General features: G+C 53.2%; 1 protein-coding gene across 2 annotated transcripts; it reads left to right on the top strand.

The window, feature by feature from the left end:
• Window positions 1–1,219: 1,219 nt before the first annotated feature.
• Window positions 1,220–14,222, top strand: CALML4 (calmodulin like 4). Of its 2 annotated transcripts, none has more exons than XM_045285784.1 (6): window positions 1,220–1,973; window positions 4,207–4,548; window positions 4,647–4,677; window positions 9,432–9,537; window positions 10,755–10,943; window positions 13,921–14,222. In XM_045285784.1, exons 3-6 carry the CDS (start codon window positions 4,675–4,677, stop codon window positions 14,016–14,018), a joined length of 396 nt encoding a protein of 131 aa, XP_045141719.1. In that variant the 5' UTR covers window positions 1,220–1,973; window positions 4,207–4,548; window positions 4,647–4,674; the 3' UTR covers window positions 14,019–14,222. The 2 variants fall into 2 exon arrangements, with proteins under 2 accessions (XP_045141719.1, XP_045141718.1); XM_045285783.1 differs by having other exon boundaries at window positions 1,221–1,973; window positions 9,397–9,537.
• Window positions 14,223–15,684: the final 1,462 nt, after the last annotated feature.

The raw sequence follows: 15,684 nt of genomic DNA, 5'->3' as shown, positions 1-15,684 counted from the left end.
AGGCACCACCCCAAGGCAGATGGCAGGTGTTTTTGACCAAATACACTACTGATACATGAGGGAGTTTGCTAAGAACTATGAGGAGCTCTACTATCATAGTGGTTATGCACTGGACTGCTAACCATAAGGTCAGCAGTTCAAAACCACCAGCGGCTCCAAGGGAGAAAAATGGGGCTCTCTGCTGTGAGTCTGAAGACTCACAGCCTGGGAAAACCACAGGGGCAGTTCTACCCTGTCCGAGTGGGTCGCTATGAGTCAGCATCGTCTGGATGGCAGTGAGATCAATTAGGATGCCTTTGGAGACCTGTGACCTGAGCACAGGAGGCCTGGTGATGCAAGGGTTAAACACTTGGCAGCTAGCCAAACGGAACTGGCTGCTCCTATAAAATTACACCCTAGGAAACCTTAGGAGGTAGTTCCAATGTCACATGGGGGTCTTGAAAAAGTTCATGGAAAATCCCCTTGTGTACATAACTGCAACACGTGACCATCTTCTTGGGCATATAGCAACACCTCCAAGCACACAAGTGGACCTAAACCTTGGGGGAATAAACATCTGGTTACCCTCCTACCCAAACCAGGAAGCTGTGCTCCGCTTGGCCCCTTCAGGCTTCCCCAGGAGCCCCAGTGCTGCCCAGGGCCTTTGTAAGACCTTGCCGGACTCCCACTTCCTCCTCCTGTTCCAGTGGGGACCTGTCTTTCCTCCTGTTCACCCTCAGTGTATGTGTGTGTGTGTGTGTGTGTGTGTGTGTGTGGAGGTGGGGGTAGGGGGTCAGGGACCTTAAACTGAAACTCTCTGGGCTCTCCGGGTAGGGTCGGGGTGAAGAGAGAAATAAAGACACCATTTGGAGGACCAGAGAACGCTGCCTGGAAGTGGTCAGGAAGGAAGTGGAACACAGGCAGGCCCCTCCCCTCTAGTGCTCACGCCTTTGTACATATTAGAAAGAGGTGTTGCTTCTGCTGACCAGGGGAAGCCCCGCAGACCAGCTGCTGCCGACGGCCTCCAGCCATACATCGGGAAGTGAGGTCTCAGAGCAGGCTGGAGTGGGAGCTTACCCACGCTCCCCACCGTCAGGTCGGTGCTGACTCACAGGGACCCTACAGGACAGGGTAGAACTGCCCCTATGGGTTTCCAACTGTAACTTTAACAAGAGTAGAAAGCCTCCTTTTTCTCCCCGGGGGAAACTAGCAGTTTTGAACTAGTGGTTTTGAACTGCCAACCTTGCGGTTAGCAGCCCAGCACATAACCACCAGGGCTCCTTCCCAGTGAGCGCTTGGGAGGGATGAAAAAGAAGCGTTCCGGGCCTAGTAAAGCCACCTAAGAAGCCACCTTCGGGGTCTCCTGAGGGCTGAAGAGACCATCCTGCCCTCCGGGGAATGGCTCCCCCAAGGTCATCCAGCCGCTCAGGGTCAGAGGAGGTATTTGAACCCCAGCCCAGAAACGCAAAGGCTGACTTCCTTTGCCAATGCCGCCTCCCATGGCTTGGGAGTCAGACGCATCTCTGAGCTGCACCTTCTTGGGCAGATTCCCCCCTTTCCTGCAAGATGGTGCCATGAGCCTTACATGGGAGGGTGCCAAGTGACAGGTGCCTGGCACCGGGGAGCTTGTCCCCTCCCAGCTTAGTCCCAGGAGAGGGAAGCGGGTCCTTGAGACAGGCTTAGGGGTGAGACCCTGGGCCAGCACCACCCGCCCTCGTCTGCTGCATGGGGTGCACGGTGCTCAATATCCCCGCCTTCAAGGGCAGCCATAACAGAAGGGGTGGCTTCAAAGAGCACGTGCTTTCCTTTTGCAGAGCTGGGGGTAGGATTGGGACCCGTCCTCCTGCAGGAAGCGCGAGTGCTCAGTGATTACGTGTTTGGCTGTGTACCTGAGGGTCAGCAGCTGGAATCCACACCTGCTTTGCGGGAGAAGGATGTGGCGGTGGCTTCTGCACGGATGCAGTTAGTTCTCCAGTCGGCTCGACTGCTGCAGGGTTAGTTTGGATTTTCTCTCTCTCGGGCTGACTTCCGTAGCTTACACTGCTCACAGCTGCAGAGAAAAGCCTGCTTCCCCAAACAAGGCCACACCCCCCCAGGCAGCTGCGTAGGACTTTCACGTTCTTTTTTTGTTTTTCAATTTTAAATTAGTTGGGGGCTTTACATTTTCCATCATCCACTTTGTATAAGTATACGAGGGTTTAAACTACTAATCTAGCCCCTCAGTAGTTACTCTTTCCTGCTTGTTGTTGACTTCCCTCCTCCCTCTGCGGGGGGAGGGGGAAATGGGGGAGGGCGGAGACAAGGCTTTCTGCTACAGTAACCAGTTGGTCTGGGTAGGCCAAGTTTGTCTGCTTTCTTGTTTGTTTCCTGTGGACCCCTCTCTCCCCTTGCCCCCAAGTGCGTTAACATGGTCATCAGTCTACTAGCCCTTTTCTTTATCTCATACGGTTAGATCTCTCTGGAGCTAGATTTATACCTCGGTCCTTGGCTCCACGCGAGAAAGAATTCACGCCGAAGCCTGGTTTGTGATCGAAGTGAGTTTTATGAGGGTTAGAAGAAGTTTCAGGTTTACACGGCACCCAAGGGGCTCCTCCCGGACATGCGGCCTGGCTGGAAGCGGCTCAGCGTCCCGCAAAGCGTCCCAAAGCTCCACCACAGCTCTCTGTGCCGAAGTTCTCTCTCCCCAAAGTTCTCTCCCGGCTTTTGCCTTTTCAAGGATTCCATGGTGGACGACCCCTGATCGACCCCATTGGCTGAATTGAATTCACCTGGCTAGGTGGGCCAATTCAAGTTCACGCCCACTCCTGCCTACCAGCGGGAACCCTGAACATGTGCAGTGCGCCACTCTTTTGTTTCCCTAGCTTGGTCCTCTGGGCATGTGTTAACGGACATTCACAGCCCTTTGCTAACCTACCTAACAATACCTTCTCCTCCCCGCCCCCTTGCCCCATTGGCAGTCTCCAAACCAGGGGTCCTCAAACTTTTAAAACGGAGCCAGTTCACCGTCCCTCAGACCCGTTGGAGGGTCAGGACTCTAGTTAAAAAAAAAGCCATGAACGAATTCCTATGCACACTGCACATATCTTATTTTGAAGTTAAAAACAAAATGGGGCAAAAACACCCGGCGGCCTGGATAAATGTCCTCGGCGTAGTTTGAGGACCCCTGCTCCAAACCCTGCTCCCTTTGATCTGAATGTGTTTACCTTGGTTTTTAGTACTTTTTTCTCCTTATAACAGTGATCTCATACAATAGTTGTCCTGTGATTGGCTAATTTCACTCAAGCACGATGTTCTCCAGGGGTATCCAGGTCATGAGGTGCTCCATTGTTTTGTAGCGATGAGTAATATTCCATTAGGAGCCTGGTGGCATGGTGGTTACATGTTGGGCTGTGGCCAGAAAAGTCAGCAGTTCAAAGCCACCACCTGCGCCTCAGGAGAAAGGGCTTTCTACTCCCAGAAAGAGTTACAATCTCAGAAACTCACCGCATCTCACCCCATACCGGTCTACCCTGTCCTGTAGGATCGACTCAGGGGAAGTGAGTTCGGCTTTTGGGGTTGCAGTGTCCCACTGGGTGTACGTATCAGACTTTCTGTATCCACGCCCCTCTGGCGGGCACCTAGGGTGCTGCCCTCTCCTCGCTCTGGTGAGCAGTGCTGTGATGGACGAGGGCGGGCGGGTGTCTGCTCCTGCTGTGACTGAGCTCTTTAGGATAAAACACAGCAGCGGGATTGCTGCATCACATGGACCTTCTATCCCCAGGGGTTTGAGAGAGCACCATAGAACTTCTCACCACGGTGGTACATGTTGACAGCATCCGCCGCCCCACCCCCACCCCAGCAGTGTATGAGGGTCCCAGCCTCCCCAGCATTTGCTATTTTCTGTTTATTGAACTTGGCTGCCAGTGTCGGTGTCATGGGGGCTCATCCTGGTTTTGATCTGCACCTCTCACGTGGCTAGTGGTTCGTGAGCATGTCTTCATAGATCTGTGGGCCATTTGGAAGTCAGTGTTGCCCATGTTTTAATAGAAGGTCCATATGATGCAGCAGTCTCGCTGCTGTGTTTGTTTCTTATTGGGGGCTGCAAGCTTCTGTAGATTGTAGAGCATTGCCCCTTGTCTAGTGTCTCCTATTCCATGAGTGCTATTTTTACTTTCTCTTTTGATGCACGTACGCGTCTTGTTTTTAGTGGGTGCTGGTCATCTATTTTGTCACCTATGCTCCACACAGCTTCTGGGAGGGGGACGCACTTGGTCCAGGAAGGAACCACAGCATTTGCCGTCCTGCTGCAGAGCATCAGCTGGCCTGGGCGGGCAGGGGCTCCCCAGTCGCTTGGTCCCACTTGCTCAACACAAGGCTGCCTCCTTGTCTGCCAAGCCCTGGCTGTGGCACCGGAAGCTGGAATCTGACCCAGTGGCTGGGCCCGGTCGCCATGGCAGCGTGGCTTTATTACTGAGGCCTCCACCCGGCCGGCTTGGCGGACTTTCGACTTGAAGCAAGGAAGAAAAGCAGCCCCGATTGCTGGACTGAAAGCAGGCACCCACGGGTGGCACAAGGTGACCAGGCGGAATGGTGAGTGTGGGTCTGTGCCACCCTGGCGGGCTGACCGGGCTGGGGAGGGGACTGCGGACTCCAGTCACTCCCTGATCCATGTCTTCTCTCTGCTGCAGGCCAAGTTTCTGTCCCAGGACCAGATTAATGGTAGGTTGTGTTTGCTCTTTAATTAGCAATTGCCAGCGAATATGGGTCTCATTAGGCAATTTGTTCTGTTCATTTTTTTATAGGTGGAAGGAAGGAAGGCCAATGGTGGTGGCTGGGCCCACCCAGGGACCAGGGGTGGCTGCGGCAGTGGCGGGTGGGGGGCCAGGGCTCCAGGGAGACCTGTACCTGGGTTTACTTGTCAGTGTGATTTCAACAGCAGGGATGGGGAGGGACCCATTGGGCTTTCCTCCAGAACCCAGAGGAGATTTTTGAAGGAAGGAGCCAGGGGGTGGAGGGTCTGTGAACTGGCCATGGCCCGGGCCTAACAGAAGGAGGGGGCTTTGTAATTAGCTGAAAACTAGAAAAAAGCCGAGGTCAGCCTCCTCAGATAGGATGCTTTCTCTGTCTGGACCTCAGTCTCCTCCTCTGTAAAATGGGGGCAAGACACGGTGGTCTCTGAGCTCCCCTCTGCTCTGAAACCAGTCCCATCTTGGGGTGAGCACGTCATGGACTGACCTGCTGGCCCTCAACCAGGCTTCAGTTTGCCTGTGTGAGTAACTCTGCCTCCACCAGACTAAGCGAAAGAGTTGGGTTACAGAGACCTGGGCCAGCTGCTTGGCTGAAGTACCAGAGGCTCCCTCCTTCGGGGGAGGCCTGGGCCTGGGCCTAAGCCTGAGCCTGAGCCTGAGCCTGAGCCTGAGCCTGGGTCGGAGCCTGGGCCAAGGGAGGGACTGCCAGCTGTACCCCTGGAAGCAGCACTCTCAGTGGGTAACTTTTGGGTCTAAGTTGAGATGTCACCCTCTTACTGAGGCCTTCCCCAGCCACTCGAGATGGATCATGCCCAGCTCAGGCCTGTGGTGTCCTCAAGGCCCAGGGCAGGTCCACCCCTGGAAGTGGGTTTAGGGTAAGGTGACCAGATTTTAGCATTGGTAAAGCGGGACAAAAGTGGGACACCATTGATAAAACTCATATCCTGGGAAAACAGCCACATGGCAGCCGAAAACCATATACCCTAGCTTTCCAAAAATCAGGACTTTTTAAAAATGCCGCAGGACGCGGGAAATATTGTTAAAAATTGGGACTGTCCCACCAAAAGCGGGACGTCTGGCCACCTTAGTTTAGGGTCACCTGAGTAGGGAGTCAACAGCCCCGATTTCCAGAACCAGAGGACTTCCCAAGGCTGTGATCGCACCAGAGCAGAGGGCCAGCTTCAAAACACCAACCGTTAGTGGTTGAGGGCTCCATCGGGTTTGCCACCAGGGCGCCTCTGTCAATGGGACGTTTTTAGCCAATTCTGAAGACAGACCCCACCTGACTTCCCGAATCAGCGTCTCTGTCTGTGGTCTCAGGGGTCTTCCCCAAGCTCCAGGGCGGCGGGGCCTGAGAGGCAGAGGCAGAGGCAGAGAGGGGACATGGTCCCCACTGCCAGCCCCTCTGGGCTGTGAAGCTGTGTAGCTAGAGAGGCCTTACCTCTGGCCGCTGCTTCATCTCCACACAGAGCTAGGAAAACAGTGGTTCAGTGGGAAAGCAGCAAGCCAAATTACAGTCAGACTCTGGAAGGACTTTTTATCTTCTCTTTCATAGTTTTAATGACATATAATTCATGTGTCATACAATCCAATATTTCAATCATATAAGAAGAGTCGTACAATCACCACCACAATCAATTTTAGAACATCTTTTCTTGTACTCATTAGCTCCCCATTTCTCCCTGATCTCCTCCGTCATGCCCCCCAGGAACCATTAATCCAGTTACTGTCTCTAGATTTTACCTATCCTGGATTTCATATACAGAAAAGCACACCAAAAAGCAAACAAAACTTAAAAGAATAACAAAGTAAAACAGAGAAAACCCTCAATCAAAAGGAAAGTAGAAGAAAAAAACCAGGACAAATTTAAAATGGGTCAGAAGGGAGTTCAGATGGTTAGGTGTTACATTTTAAGCTAAAGGCGTGTCTGTAACCCACTGCCCTCCCACTGCGCTCTGCAGGGCTATTCACAGCCCTGGGCCCCGGGAGAGGGGATTCACCAGAGGCTTAGGTTACCAATTGGCCTGCAGTGGGCAAGGTCAGCAGTTCGAAATCACCAGCCACTCAAGAGAAGACATGGCTTTCTACTCCAGTAGAGTTACAATCTCTGATGTGAGGTGATTGTACACTTTTCCATGATATGATTGAATGAACTACTGAATTATGATATGTAAATTACTTGTGAATAAAACTGCTGAAAAACACAAAAAATAGTTATAGTCTCGGAAACTCACAAGGGCTATTTTACCCTGTTCTATAGGGATCGCTATGAGTCTGCATTGACTCAATGGCAGTGAGTTTTGTTGTTGTTTTAACTGAAACAACTTTAAAATGGATCAAAGGGGAGATCAAATGATAAGCTATTACATTTAACCTAGCTACATCGTCATCATCAACTTTACGGTGCTCTCTGTCCGATAACAAGGCTATTCTCGTCCCTCAACTATGGTCAGAGGGGATCCACCCGAGGCTTAATCCACGGTGGACCCTACAAATGGACTTTGGGCTTCTATTGTTGCCCATCGCCTTCTGCAAACCAGGTGTTCACAAGTTAAGCTCTGAGCCCACTCCCTCCTTTGGACTGGGGTTTGACAAGCGGCTGGGCTTCCGCCACGTGGACTTGGTTGAGGCCTTCCTCAGACGGCTGCTTGTTTGAAGACAAGCGTCTAAGACACCAGAGCGCTTCTCCTCCCTGACAGGCAGGGACCATCTGGTTTCTTTGCCACACTCTCTCCCTGAGGGTGAGCCTCACGCCAGACGATGTCATAAGAACTGATTGTTCTTGCACTTTGTAAACTTCTGATTGTTCATTGAGTGAAAGTCCACTGAGTACATGCATTTTCCACTCGATAATGCAAACACATTTTGTTTCACGTCATTGAAAACAATCACCACAATGTCCCGTTTCCATTCTTCCTCCTCTCCTCACCTTTCTGAACTGTGTCCTTGGACAGATGCCAGCCTTTTGATCTCCAGTTGCTTATTCTAAAACATTCTTAAGTCCCTGTTCATAAGTTCTCGTTCCCCCATAGGACTGTCTATTGTCTGGCTGAAGAGTGAGCCACGTCCATGAATTAATTTCCTAGTCTGAAGGGTAGCCCTCCATGGCTCAGGGATGCCACTAGTCCCTGTCTGACCAGAAATCTTGGTCTTCTGTGATCATTTTTAGTTTTGTTCCACATTTTCTGGAACCTTCCAAAGTGATCCCTTTCAGAGCAGTTGGTAGTGGTAGCCGGGCACCATCTAGTTCTTCTGGGCTCAGGGTCCTGACAACTTATGTCTGCATGGTCCACCCACCTGTCGGACTAATCGTTCCCAAGCATCTTCGATTTCTGTCACTCTCTTTTGCTCCAGACGGGCTGACCAATGGTTGCAGCGTAGTTGACTGCTCACAGGCTATTAAGTGACTGAGGTCACTACTCCCCAGAGTAGGGTGCAAACCAGTGACTTTGGGGGCTGTTAGGCCAATTGACCTTGGACGCCAGGGTCCTTGGACACAGAGGCCCCCGTGACTCATTCCCTCAAAGCCTCTCATTCTATCGCAGACATTCTCTGCATTTTGCACTGAGTGCTGTCAGGTAGCTGGAGCACTCTGCCACCTGCACGTAGAGGTGGGGCATGGGCCCCAGCAGTGTGGACCGTTCAAATACCAATCAGCCTGCAGATCTGCAGAGTGAGGGCAGCCTCTGGATGCCACAGCTTGCCCCGGACTACTCTGAAAGATTGGCAGTGGGACCAGTACTCTCAACGTTAGTACCACAGAAGAAGGGCCCGGCCATCCGTGGCTGGCCTGCTAATCAGTGCCACACAGGTTCTCCCAGGCTGCCCCTTTTTACAGGGGCAGACCGCAGGTTGCCGGGGCTTTCTTCTGAAGAAACACGGAGTGGGTTCAAACTGCCAACCTTTCAGTCAGCTGCTGGCCTCTGGAGTGCTTAACTGCTGCACCACCAGCCACCAGGATTCCTTACCCTCAACTTTAAAGCCATGAAAACCCTACAGCTCAGTTCTCTGCTATACCACATGGGGCCGCCTGGTGTGGCTGGAATAGACTCCCAGCAACGTGTATGTGTGTCTTCAATGAAGGCCACTGTCTTCCAGGCCTTCCCTGAAGGAATTTCTGGGCCTCAAAGTATCCCAAAGACAGCAATACCCCCAGGTAGACTGGTTTGCAAAGGTGCCCTTAACTCTGGGCATTGGGTCTGGCCCAACAGGGTGACTGAGGTTTCAGTCAGCTATGGGGGAGGAGAGGGGAGAGGAAGGAGGGAGGAAGAGAAGGGGGGAGGGCCAGAGAGTAGGAGGAAGAGAAGGGGGAGAGGCAGAGAGTAGGAGGGGGAGGGAACAGGGCTGCAGCCGGGAGCAGATAAAAGGAAATTTAAAGGCAGGAGTGGATAGAAGTTCACATAAAATACAGGCATTGGGTTGAATCTGAATGTCAGATAAACAGCAAATACTTGTTTAGTATTAAATACGTGCTGTATAATATTTGGGCCACGCTGAAACGCTATTCATCATGTATCTGAAATTAAATTTCGCCTGACAGGCCTGTGTTCTTGTTTGCTGAGGAGGGGAGGGAAGAGGTCGAGGGGTGAGCGGGTGGGGAGTGGGACAGGACTCAGAGGGGCTGGGAGCAGGGGTGGGACTTGGGGGTGTGGAAGAAGGAGTCCTAACTGTCCCCTGGGGCTGTGAACAGAGTACAAGGAGTGCTTCTCCCTGTATGACCAGCAGCAGCGAGGGAAGATCAGAGCCTCCGACCTGATGGTGGTGATGAGGTGCCTGGGGGCCAGCCCGACACAGGGGGAGGTGCAGCGACACCTCCACACCCACCACATAGGTAAGTGACCCAGGCCACTGCTGGGCTGGGGTCTTGGGGAGCCCATCGCTGAGGGCCATGTCAGGGAGGACTTCAAGGCCAACCCATGCGTTCGTCACAAGCATAAAACAAGGCCATTGGGGTGTGGAGGGTGGTGCCCTTTGTGCGTTTAGAGGAAAGTTTCCTCTTCCGGAAGACTTCCCATGCTCCCGGCTAGACTCAGACCTGCCCTGCGCCCAGCGCCCAGGTGAAGAGCCATCAAGTCCCTCAACCCAACAGTGGAATCGGGGTGGGAACCAACCGGTGCTTCTGATCTCAAAGCCTGACCTGCGCAATGCCGCTAAGGAAAAGGGCCTAGAAGAAACCCACCCCAGCCTTCACGTGGTTCCCTCTGGCTGTTCCCGCCATCAGGGTTGCTTCCTGTGTTTTCTACAATGGGAGCTTGGTGTCATCAGAAGTAAGCATGCAGTTAGAGAGAGAGAGAGAGGGTACAGATTACACATGGGTCTGCTAAGCTCAAGAGCTCAAGGGAGAAAGATGAGGCTCTCTGCTCCCACAAAGAGCTACCGCCTTGGAAACCCACGGGGGCAGTTCTACCCTGTCCTGTGGGGGTCTCTATGAGTCGGGATCACCCCCTATGGCAGGGAGTTTGGGTTTGGAGGGGACCCCTTTGCTTTGGTGGGCAAGAGTGGCTGGGTAAAAGCACTTGGCCTGGAACTCCTAGGCTACTTGTCCATCAGCCCGTTCTCCTACTTACGGGATGGCTGGTCACCCTCTGCTGGCTTCCTGGAGAGCCCATAGAGGGGGCTGCAGCTGATGGCTGGGACCCACCCCTGTTGGGCTGCCCAGTGGTTTGGCACCTGAGATCTCCCATTTCCAAGTGGTTCCTGTGTCCTCTGAACAGGAAGCTACAGTGGGATGGAGGATTTGATTTCTCCGGGTGTGGGCCTCAGCCCCTAGCACACTCCCTAGGTGAGGCCCACCTGGGGAAGCAAGACTGAGGGGCACACCAGGCTGGGATGGGGCTTCAGGTCTCTGGTGGCATCATCTCCTGCCCCTCCTACTGTAAGCAATGGCTGCCCAGGGTGGCATGGTGCTTGGCCTAACGCAGGCATCCCTACTGTGCTTCAGAGCACACCCTGACTCTGGAGTCGGTGGTCTCCTGGGCCAGGCTGGGAAAGCTTGGGCCCCAAAGAGGAGTTTCACGCTGCTCACTGTGCTGTTTGGGGGTTCCCTAGACAGAAACGGAGAGCTGGATTTCTCGACTTTCCTGACCATTATGCATACGCAAGTCAAACAAGAAGACCCGAAGAAAGAGATCCTGCTGGCCATGCTGATGGCTGACAGGGAGAAGAAAGGCTACATCCCGGCCTCAGAGCTGCGCTCCAAGCTCACGAAACTGGGGGAGAAGCTCACCCACAAGGAAGGTAGGAGTTGGGGACTCCGCCTCCCAGGAGCTGTGGGAGGGGCTTGGCAGGGCACTGGAGCCAGTCACTGCCACCCGGGGCTGTGGAGACCCCTTCCCCCACAGTTGATTCCTGTCCCTGAGGACTGAGGCCTGGAGCCCTGGGGTGACCCCCCGCCCCCCCGCAGCCCTGGAAGATGGGGCACGGGCGCATCTACTTGGGCCCTGCCGGTGTTTAGCTCCTCCTGTGGACCTGCGTCTCACGTGTACGACGAACGCCTCTGTGAGTGCAGGGACCCCCATGAAACCCCTGGCATGGAGGCGACCCCAGGCGTGTCAGAGTAGAACTGTGCTGCTGAGGAGTTCATGGCCAACTTTTCAGAATTCCATCACAAGGCCCTCTTCTGGGGCATCTCAGGGTGTACTCGAACCTCCAACCAGGTGAGCAGCTGGGTGCAGGGCCACTCGTGTCACTCGGGCTCCGACCGACCTCCCAGCGACAAAGGATGTCAAGTGGGTACCTGTGGCTCGCAGGGCTGGGGTCTGGATGCCTGTCATTAGGACTCCCGGCTGGCACAGCAGTTCAAGTGTTGGGCGGCTAGCTGTAAGGTCCGCGGTTCAAACCCACCTGCTGCTTCTCAGGAGACAGGTAGGACAGCCTGCGCAATCCAGATGGACAGTCATGGAGGCCGCCAGCAGCGGCTCCTCGAGGCTCGCTGTGCCTGAGCCCCTAGCACGCTGTCCACTGCAGATGCCCAGAGCTCAGGCCGAGCTGTGCCCACTCTCCTTCCTCAGGGGGAGCAGCTCTGAGAGATCTGCGGAACGGGGTTGGGGGGCCCATGCTGCCACAGCGGGCGAGCATTGCTCTCCTGTCCCCCCAGGAGCCAGACCCCTGGCCCTGGGTACCCTGGGAAAGCCCTTTGTGGTCTGTACAGGGTGACCCCAAGGCTGGGCTGATTGTGAATGCTCATCCAGCCTGAGGGGACACTGCCTGGCTGGCTAGCTCCTGGGTGCTGCCACCACAGCCGTTCCCCATCTGCACCCCCCCCCCCCCCATACACACACGAGGGACAAGGATTCCTTCTGAGTTAACTTGAGGCCTTTCATTAAAGCCGGGTTTGATTTCACAACAAACCACGGGAGGGGCTGGCACCCTGAATCCTCCCTGGAGGGGGCAGGGTGCTCAGACAAGGGTTCTTCGCCTTGCCCATCCTCCTCAGTATGGAACGAGGTAACCACAGCCCTCCAAGAGCTCTCTGAATCACTGTTTGGGTTTTCTTTAATTTTTAATCATTTTATTGGGGGCTCATATAACTCTTTATCACAATCCATCCGTCCATTGTGTCAAGCACACTTGTACATCTGTTGTTGTCATCATTCTCTACTTGAGCCCTTGGTGCAGTCAAAAGGATGTGGTGGTACAAGAAGGCATTTAGAAACAGTGCCACAGAAGGCTTTATCATCCTGGCCTCCCCCCCAACCCCACCCCATCCGGAGCGTGCCTGCCTTTGTGGTCTTGCCCCTGTGGATGGGCCCACAGGGACGCCCTCGGGCCTGCACTGAGGAGTTCCCCTCCCCCCCAGCAGATTGGACCTGCCCAGTGCTTAATGCTTGTGGTTAATGATCTCTGTCTAAAGCAAACACCAGGGCCCCCAAACTCCCATTCATCTCTCATTTGTTTAACCATCAAAGAAACTGGTGATGGGTCCCAGCCAAGCTGGGGGACAGGCTTCACTCCCTTTGCAGTGAGGGGCAGGAAAGATGGCTGGAGGCAGAGCCCTTGGCCGGGGGAGTAGAAGCAACGCTTCAGTTTGATTAAGAAGCATTTTGGGGCAGTGGCTGCAAGCTGCCGGACAGGCCTCCCTTTTGAGGCCCGGAAGCAGGCTCCCTGGAGCACCCTGATTCTTCTAAGGGGGTCAGAGGACACACTATTTTACCTGTGGCATCAGTGGGTGTCAGCACCTAGCTTTGAGGTGATGCGTCGTCCCCTGGACAGGGGTTCAAGCTGGAGCTGGCCCTGGGCAGATCCATGGGGGCAGATTTAACCGGCAGACGGATGGGTAGATGTTGCTCAGGGAAAGAAGATAAATTAGTCTCCTATCAGTTCGCTATAGCTATCCACGGCTATCACCTGGGACACAGTTGAGAATCATAGGGCATTTCCTCACTGCTCAGAACTGGGTGCATCGGGGGCAGCTAGGCCCAGGGCACGCCAGCCCACGCAGGGCAGTGTGTGTGTTTGCAGGTGAGTGAGGATGCTCCCAAGGGCCACAGGCAGTCGGCCCAGAGAGGCGGACTGGAGACACACGCAGGCTGAAATGGGTCTTCTTACCAACACCAGGGACAAGCTAGTCTGATCTCGGAATCCTGAAGCAGAAGCAGCAAGCAATGGAATTGATTTTTTTTTTTTTAGCAACGCCCCCAAACAATATCAGTTTTGTATTCTTATGTTGCTCAACCCCCCCCACCCCCCACCAACTCACAATTTCTTAAGCAGTGATGTTAAGCAGTAAGACCTTGCTTGTCTCCGAGTCCCCTGTTGCTGGGGGGCAGGGGTGGTGGGAATGCTGACCTGGAACTGGAAGAGAGGGCAGCCCGGTCAAGGGCAGGCCTGGGGCTGGCTGACAGTGAGCTGGGCAGGGTGCTCAGAGGCTGGGCTAGGAAGTGGAATTCCAGGCCAGAGATTTCTGGGACTCGAGACACCGGGGCCCCATATTTTCTTAAAAGAAAAAACACCCAGGATAGTTTAAGTGACTGAACCCTAACCAGAGCATCGTCCTAGCCCAGCCCAGCCCTGGCAAAAAGCCCACTTAGTTCAGCATTGAACAGGGTGGTCTCCAAGGGGGGTGGAGCAAGCCGTCCTTTTGTTGGACTGGTTTACTTCCCAGTTTACATGAACAGTCCTTTGGACACTTAGGGGAGTCCCAGTCCCCAAAGAACTCGATGTCCTAAAATGTAACACGACAGCCAAACTGAAAAATGTATGTGATTTATTGCAGTGGATGAACTTTTCAGGGAAGCAAATATTGAACCAAATGGCCACGTGAAGTATGATGAATTCATCCACAAGATTACCCTTCCGAAGAAGGACTACTGAAGGGCTGAGGGTCAGAGCACCTTCCCTGAGCCTGGAGGCACAGAAAGATGCGCTTTCAAATCCACTTCAGGGAGACAGCAAACGCAGCAGCAAGATGACAATACACAACTGGAGCAGAGAATCACTGGCTGGCAATGGAAGGAAATCGTTTCAGCTGTAGTATTAGCGTGTCTTTAATAAATGACTTTTATTGATTTTAAGAACTGCCACTAGTTCAGTGCTTTAGTACGAGTGAGCCTGTGGCTTAGTTGGGCCCGGCTCCTGGTCCTGGCTTATTGTTGCCCTGCTGTGTGACTGGGCTCATCATTTCAGGCTTCAAGGTCTCAGGATCCTCAGGGAAGGGGGATTTCTACTTCTTACCTCAGGGAGAAGGCGCCCTGGTGGCTCAGTGGTTAAGCCCTTGGCTGCTAACTAAATCGTTGGCAGTTTGAACTCACCACCCATTCCACGGACGGAAGATGAAGGAGTGTGCTCCTATCGATTCTTAACCAAGGATAGCTCTAATTGGGCAACTCTATGCTGTCCTATGGTGTTACAAATTATTTTTTAAATAATTTGTTTTCCTTGAGAGGACAGACCGAGATCATGATTTGAAAATGCCTTTGCAAACTCTACAGCACTACACAATTCAGATCACGCTTCTCCTGCAACAAATATACCCCAAGTACATGCTCAACTACTTTTCACATCACTAAGGGGAAAAGCCAATGCTGACAAGCAGCAACACGCAAAATGCATTATAAACACACACACACACACACACACACACACACACACACACGAATCGCTTAAACCATTGTTTCCCAAAGTGGGCTGGGTGCCACCCCATGGAGGTCGCTGAAATGATCCAGGAGGCTGCAAAAGCAGATACCTAAACTTTACCCTGGATTATGGGTTACAGCACAAAAGTTTTCAATTGCCAGGGCGGAGCTGAGTAAATTTTCCTGAAAAGAGGGCGGTAGACCAAAAAGTGTGGGACCCATGACTAAATCCAAAACTTACGCAACAGTTCTTGTAGCACACAGGCCACTTACAAAGTCTCATTTCCATTCCAAATACAGTTCTGAATGTTCGTTCCTAGACAGAGCAGAGTGGAGCACAGTCCTGTGGATGCAGAAATGTCCCATTTTTGCACCAAAGGAAACCACACCAAAGGAAACCGCAAGACGGGGCATCCTGCATTCAAAGGCCTTCCAGACTTCTGAGAGGCCTGGACAGTCTTGCTACAATTCCCAGCTCTCTCCTGGGCTCTGTTACCAGAGTCTCAAGGAACTAGTATGGTTGTTTAACTTAAGTGGATCCAAGGCCTCAACTCACTTGCCCAGGTCTAAGGAAAGGGCCAGGTGTTGTTTCCTGTTGAACATATATAAGATGGTTGGGTTGGAACCACTGTCTAACAACAGTGACATGGGCTTAGAGGGGATGTCGTGACTGGCTGCAGTCCGATTTGAAAGTGCAGCCAGGGCCAGAGATACAAGAGGTCTGGACAAGTTGTAGGGATGCTGATCCTTCTGGGAGCCCTCCTAGCTCAACAGTCAGGATGTGGCACGGGTTGGTGCTGCCCGAGTCCCACAGGTGGTGCTACATTTGTGCACTTTGTAGCGTTAGCACTGCCTTAAAAAGCTCTGGAGTCTCGCATCAGCACACCGAATGGCAGAGATTTTCA

The sequence above is a fragment of the Echinops telfairi genome, unplaced genomic scaffold, assembly GCF_000313985.2.
Source record: "Echinops telfairi isolate 266 unplaced genomic scaffold, ASM31398v2 ScPeMD7_7475;HRSCAF=8513, whole genome shotgun sequence".
Taxonomy (NCBI): Eukaryota; Metazoa; Chordata; class Mammalia; order Afrosoricida; family Tenrecidae; genus Echinops; species Echinops telfairi.
This window is presented reverse-complemented; position numbering and strand designations above follow the sequence as displayed.

Bases quoted from the DNA above. Each gene is read 5' to 3' on its own strand.
- CALML4 (XM_045285783.1), top strand. The intron at 4,678-9,396 runs GTAGGTTGTGTT...GGCTGTGAACAG, and splicing joins GTCCCAGGACCAGATTAATG to AGTACAAGGAGTGCTTCTCC. The intron at 9,538-10,754 runs GTAAGTGACCCA...GGGGTTCCCTAG, and splicing joins CCTCCACACCCACCACATAG to ACAGAAACGGAGAGCTGGAT.